Source organism: Nannospalax galili, unplaced genomic scaffold (assembly GCF_000622305.1).
Source record: "Nannospalax galili isolate Female #2095 unplaced genomic scaffold, S.galili_v1.0 scaffold1200, whole genome shotgun sequence".
In the NCBI taxonomy this organism is placed as follows: Eukaryota; Metazoa; Chordata; class Mammalia; order Rodentia; family Spalacidae; genus Nannospalax; species Nannospalax galili.
Genome location: NW_008347131.1, coordinates 2688080 through 2694645, shown reverse-complemented (window position 1 = coordinate 2694645; position 6566 = coordinate 2688080). Strand labels below are relative to the sequence as shown.

The window sequence follows — 6566 nt, the reverse complement described above, 5'->3', positions numbered from 1 at the left end:
TTTTATCACCATTATTTTACCATACTGTAGTATTATATATTAAATATAAAAAACACAGTTTGTTTAATAAAACAATCCTACAACCCATAGGAGATGTTTTTCTTCCCATATTTCAATGAAAGTAATTCTTTTCCTGGTTTTTGATGATCCACCATGGCTCCAAATTGTGACAAATTTATGTAAAATTGAAATATTTTATAATTTTAAGTCTATACGTAAATTACTAAAGCTGAATACAATATTTAGCAAACATGTTATTTATTGTGAACCAACACATTTATCTATTTCTTCAACATCATCAAGAAAAAATTTACATCCTAAATAGAAAAGTTCTAGGTGTTAACTACTGAGGGTCAACATAAAAATGCATTGTAACTCCATTTAGTATGGTTTGAAAAAATAGCTAGCCTGTCATCAAGAACTATAAACTGGTGTTATCTTCAGCTGAATCCTATCTCACAAAATTATTCTTTGACTACATCTTTAGCTAATCACAATAAAACCTGTCATTCTAATATGCGAAATAGGAAAAAAAATAGATATTGTCCTGAAGAATAGAAGGAATCTTGAAACAGATTCCTTCTAATTCCACAGTAGGTATTAGAATCTGCCATACAGATTGACTAACAAGCAATACCGTTGAAAAAAAACCTCAAGTTCAGCCTCAGAATTTTATCTAGTTACTGGTTACATTCCTTTCTCATGAATGTGAGTGATCATAAATTTCAAAATGTTCCTTAGTTTAGTGCTTGGAAAATATTAAACTCCTTTCTTCTTTATCTTATTTCAAACTAAATTGCAAAATTAGTTACAAGATAAGCATATTTCTGTCTTTATCTGAAATAATAATCTTTATCTTTTATTTATCTTCTAGTGACTGTATATTAAATTAATTCCAAACATAAATGAAAATTGATTCTATTCTTTAGTGACTTTGCATGAAGAAAAGGCACACCTGAAGAATTCACTGGGAAGGCTACATCACCCTTCATTAGAATTTGTGGTCTGTTTGTAGCTTTAGACTTAGAAATGTATTCAGTAAGGAAACATTCCTATTCTGTCCATAGCTCATGCCAAAGTTTTTCCATAGAGCTTTTCATCTCTGAATTTCTCAAGGTGTATATTATAGGATTCAACATGGGAGTGATAACTGTATAAACTACAGTCAGAGATTTATCAATAGGAAAGTTAGATACAGGTCTAACGTACATGAAAATACAGGGAACAAAAAACAGGACAACCACCGTGATGTGGGAGCTGCAGGTGGACAGGGCTTTGCGCTTTGCTTCCTCATTGTGAGTTTTCAGAGAGTTCAGAATGACTCCATAGGAGACAAGGAGAAGGATGAAGACTGTCATACATATGGCTCCACCATTGGCAACCACAGTGAGACCCACAAGGTAGGTGTCAGTGCATGCAAGTCCCAACAATGGGTACATGTCACAGATGAAATGGTCAATGACATTGGGACCACAGAAAGGAAGATTATAAACAACCAGAACTTGAACCATGGAGTGTGCAAAGCCTCCAACACAGGCCAGCACCAACAGCAAGATGCAGGCCCGTCGGTTAATGATGGTCAAATAGTGCAGTGGCTTACATATGGCCACATAGCGATCAAAGGCCATGAATACCAGTAGGAAGACCTCAGCACCACCAAATAAGTGCTCTACAAAGAGCTGTCCCATGCAAACTGAAAAGGAAATGGTCCTTCTATTGTAGATTAAGTCCATAATCAACTTAGGTGAGAAGGCAGTAGAATAAACAGCATCCATGAGTGACAGACTGCCAAGGAAGAAGTACATTGGGGAGCCCAAGGAAGGGGTGACAATGACTGTCACCACAATGAGCAGGTTGCCCACCACTGTCACAATGTATATAAGTAAGAACATGACAAACAATGCTTTTTGCCCTGCAGGATCCTGAGTGAGGCCAAGGAGGACAAAGTCTGTGATGTTGCTCTGTCCCATTTACCCTTACACAGTGGGCTTCAGAAATAAGAACTCAGTGTACCAGACCCTGTCATGAAATTGTGAACATGGTCAAGAATCATTTTGCCATAGAGAACATTTTCATCCTTATCCTCTATACTTGCGAATACAGGGTGTTTTTTTCTTAAAATATTCTATTTATTATTGTTGTGCAATTCCCGCAGAGGTTAGAAGAAGGTGTCAGAGATCCCCTAGAATTGGAGTTAAAAACAGTTGTCAGCCACCATTTGGGTGTTGGGAATCAAACCCAGGTCCTCTGCAAGAGCAGCCCGTGCTCTTAACTGCTGAGCCATCTCTCCAGCCCCACAGAGTGATTTTTAATAAACACCTAATGAATTCCTGTTCCATGGAACTCCATGAATTCTTCATAACACTATTTCCCTTGAGATGATTTTTTTGATTTTCGATTTAACAAGTTCTGTCTCAAAACCTCAATGGGTCTTTTAGCTGATATTATTTGGGGCATAGATCTCAACAATAGAAGGGTACTTATTTCAAGAAATCCACACAAAGTTGCCCATAAACCATAAGTACATCAAATAACAAAGCCTTTACTTGTAGTTGTCCATATTTGGGGAGGCATGTTTTTATAAAAACATATGTATAACTCCCTGAACGGATTTATTACTGGAATTTATAGCTTAAAGTGAGGACATTGTACCTTTAGCTTTCTGTCCTAAATATCTCAAAAGAATTTGTCCTTAGGTCTTTTATTAAATCTTAAGGGACTTGATTTCAACTTTATTAAAAAACTATAAAGAATATTTAGCATGTTGCTGCCTGGAACAATTATTTCATCGGACTCGGTTTTTTTTTCAGAAGACATAACTCTGTCCAGTACATCCTTATTGATAACAGACTCTCAACACAATTTTCTGTCCTGATTTTGATCACGCTTTTTTAAATATTTTAAAAAATATTTTTATTATTTTTATGTGTATGTTTGTATTACTTCCATGTAGGTAAGTGCACCCATGTTGTGCAATGCCCACAGAGGACAGAAGAGGCTGTCTGATTCCCTGGAACTGGAGTTACAGACAGTTGTTAGCTGCCATATGGGTGCTGGGATTTGAACCCGAGTCTTGTGCAAAAATAGCCAGTGTTAGTCACTCAGCCATCTCTCCAGCCCCCTCAAGTGTTTTTTAAATTGACTTGTTCCAATCCATTACTTTCATCAACTACTTCAAGATCACCTTGAGCATTTTTACACCCACTAGAATAAACTCAGTAAACTGTGAGGAAATATAAACAGGAGGAAAGACAACAAAGAGTAGATCTTGGTTTTATCTATAGTTCTTCCTGTCTGAGAGTACTCAGACAATGACATGGTCCAGATCCCCCAAGCACAATAGCCTAAAGGAAAGTCCACAATTAGCTTGACAGGCAGGGTGGGTGTAATTTCTTAAGCATAGTTGTAAATTTGTCTAATTTTTGAAGCTGAACCCTTTTCTTTCAAATTATCTGCAGCATGGTTAGTACCCCCACCTCTTTCTATTGTGCTAACATTTTTTTCTTTTTTTTTACATTCATATAATCAGAAACAAATTGTTCAGCTTATTATTGGTTCTTGGACAATGTAGCCATTAGCAAATGGGATGTGACAAGTATTCTGACCAACTTGTTACTCTGATGTTTTTCGGTTGATGGTCATCTAGATAGGACCCTGGACATACTTTGAGAGAGCATAGGATGGTGCAGAATAATGTGGAGTCTGGAGGCACATTACCTGTGCTACAAGCTCATATCCATTCACTTGCTTTCTGTGTTACATTGTGTACTATGATAAACCTCCAAGTGACACCATTTAATTTCTGTGGCTGGAAACTTCTTAGGATCTTTCTTTGATTATTTTGTTACTGTCATTGTTCTTACACACAAAGCACTGAAAACATCGCTGAGCATCTGGTGATCCTCAAATAAGCAAGAGCTGCTATTAATATTTTGCGTGATTCACTGTGAGCAAAGATAATAAATCATCATGACTTCTGTCAACAATATGAAATTTATTACTATCATCTAGTATATAATAACTATATACTTTTTGAATGAATACCTCTTGATGCATAAAATTAAATTGTATGTCTTGGGAATTATCTGTTTTATCATATATACACTGACAATATTTACCTGAGAAGGAATGTGTTTACTCTGAAAACAAGAAAGAAGATTCTCTTTGCATGGATATGGTAGCAGATGACATGTAGAGAGAGTCTGAGTTTATTTAGAAACCGCCCTGATGCTCCTTCTCATTACCGCCAGCACCTGATTCAGGAGATCGGTACCTGCATAAAGCACAGACTGATCACTGTACATATGTTAAATGAAATAAGGTAAAGGGACTCTATGTTCAGTACTTGTTCAGAATAGTTAAACTGGAAGGTATGCCATTTAATTTATGTTCAAAATTTGATGATATAAAAACTGCAGAATAATATTACTGTTTTTTACTTAAACCATTAGTATTACTCTAGAAAACTTGATTTAATAGTTTAATAGTGCTATTAAAATGCGGTAGTATTTTTAAATAACAATTTTATGAATCTGATCATAGCAGACAACGACTGTATGTGTATGCTCAAACAATTTGGCTCAGATATTTTTAAGATTCTTGAATAAAAATCCACATCAATCTTCCAGAACACAATGCATATTTATTCCCCTACATTCTAAACATTTGGTAATAAAATACATTTTTGATACAAATAGCTCCAATTATACTTATTTGTTAATCCATATAAAATACTATACTTATAGAATTAAGTAATAAATAAATTGATTTTATGGTTACACATGTAAGATTATGCTTTTTATTTGATAATGTGAAGTTAAACAGTAACATTAAATGGAAAGATAGCATACATATTCCAATTAACCTTTATGTTGTGCTGCAATAATTTCCTTGATTCAGAAACTGCCTATGAGACTATTAAGACATTGACTCTATTTCAGTATAAGAACAATCACCTACTGTCCCTGGTCCACTGTTTCACAAACATATCTTGGTTTTGACTTTAATCCATAAATCTTTTCTTCCTTTAAAAAGGGTGGATACAATATACAAAGACATGAAAATATTTATAAATACAAATAGAAAGGCATTAAATATATTGCAAATACTTATTCTATAGATAGTTGAATGTTCTTACTGATTGTGGGAATATCTTCATAGAAAAAAAAGAATGCAGAAATATTAGCACAGCATATGAAAATTGACCTGATTAATGAAACTTTGCAGTTCAAGCCCAATTTTTGAGGAAAAAAAATCAGTACATTTAGATGTATGATTTTTTTCCTATCTGTCTATCGTGATAATGCAACAAAAAAACCTTGGTTCAAGAATTGGTGATAGTATCAATGAATTTAGCCACTGATTCTTTTCCTTAAAAAAAGAATTGAAGGCTGAGATTTAACCTCATTCAAAAATTGATGCTTGAGGTTTCTCATAAGTACAATCAGCCATATTCAGTTATTTATTTACCAAAACAGTCATCCTGCAGCCTTCTACACAAAAATATGCCCAATTTACCTCTGTACTGTCATATAAGCAAATCAAATCATTTCTCAATCTTCTGTAAGCAGTGATAAGACACAAAAGAACTAAATATCTCAACAATTACCTGTCATCTATGACATCTACCAGCTTAGATGTAACTGAGATTTCAAAATCTCTTGGGTCATTCTAATAGAAATAACTATTCCTTTTATATGTTTAGATACTTTTCTATGTGCTGGTGACTCTTCATAACATAAATGTTTCCATGGAAGAGAAAGAAGGTTTATTATATTAATTTATTACAGTGTTTGAACAAATTCAAATGAAGAAGTTTATCCTCAACTGATTTCTTCCCTTGAGAAATCTCTAAAGGAAAATGACCTGGATCTTGGGAAGTGAGAGCAGCAAATGCCATGAAAAATAGAAAACTTAGGATGTGAAAAGAAAAATCCTGAAGTTTAATGATTAATAAACTATGAGTTGTATAGTTGTGAAATATACAAATATGCCAAAGTAACATTTAAATCCACATGAAGGAGAACTGACAGATGCTTCACCCAACCATCCAGCAAAGCACAGCCTCATTCTGACAGAGAGGCACAATCTGTCTGTGAAGCTTTGAGACACAGAGGTAGAGAGCACGGATGGACAATGTACTGAAGGCTATGTCCTGCTCCTTAGAAATATAGTCAAGATACTTCTGAACTTTACTAGTAGTGGAAGATTCAATCACTGGCTCAAATTTGAGAACGCATGGTAATCATCTGCAGTTCATTAACTTGGTATTTTTTTAATTTATTTTTATTGAATTTTTTGTGTATTTCATACAGAACATCTCAAACAATCATAATCATCTTTACATCCATGTCTCCACTGGCACCCTCCCATAGCCCTCCCACTGGAACCCATATACTCTGTCATCCCTGTTAAGGCCCACTGTGTTGTCAGTGTCCCAAGCTGTTCCCCAGTGCAAGTCTGTCCATTGAGTCTAGTCAGACTATCTAGAGTCCCTTGTTTTAGGAACAATCACCTAGCAACAATCAGTTGCCAATATTTCTTCAGATAAAATTGGGGTTTTGTGT

At 34.9% G+C, this 6566-nt stretch overlaps 1 protein-coding gene across 2 annotated transcripts; it reads right to left on the bottom strand.

Moving 5' to 3' along the window:
* Positions 1-456: 456 nt before the first annotated feature.
* Positions 457-1970, bottom strand: LOC103742551 (olfactory receptor 4A5-like). 2 transcript variants are annotated; one of them, XM_008843656.1, is made up of 2 exons: positions 1075-1970; positions 457-475 (listed from the first exon to the last, which is right to left on the bottom strand). In XM_008843656.1, the coding sequence occupies exons 1-2, from the start codon at positions 1968-1970 to the stop codon at positions 457-459; spliced, it is 915 nt and encodes a 304-aa protein (XP_008841878.1). The 2 variants fall into 2 exon arrangements, with proteins under 2 accessions (XP_008841878.1, XP_008841877.1); XM_008843655.1 differs by lacking the exon at positions 457-475 and having other exon boundaries at positions 1053-1970.
* Positions 1971-6566: the final 4596 nt, after the last annotated feature.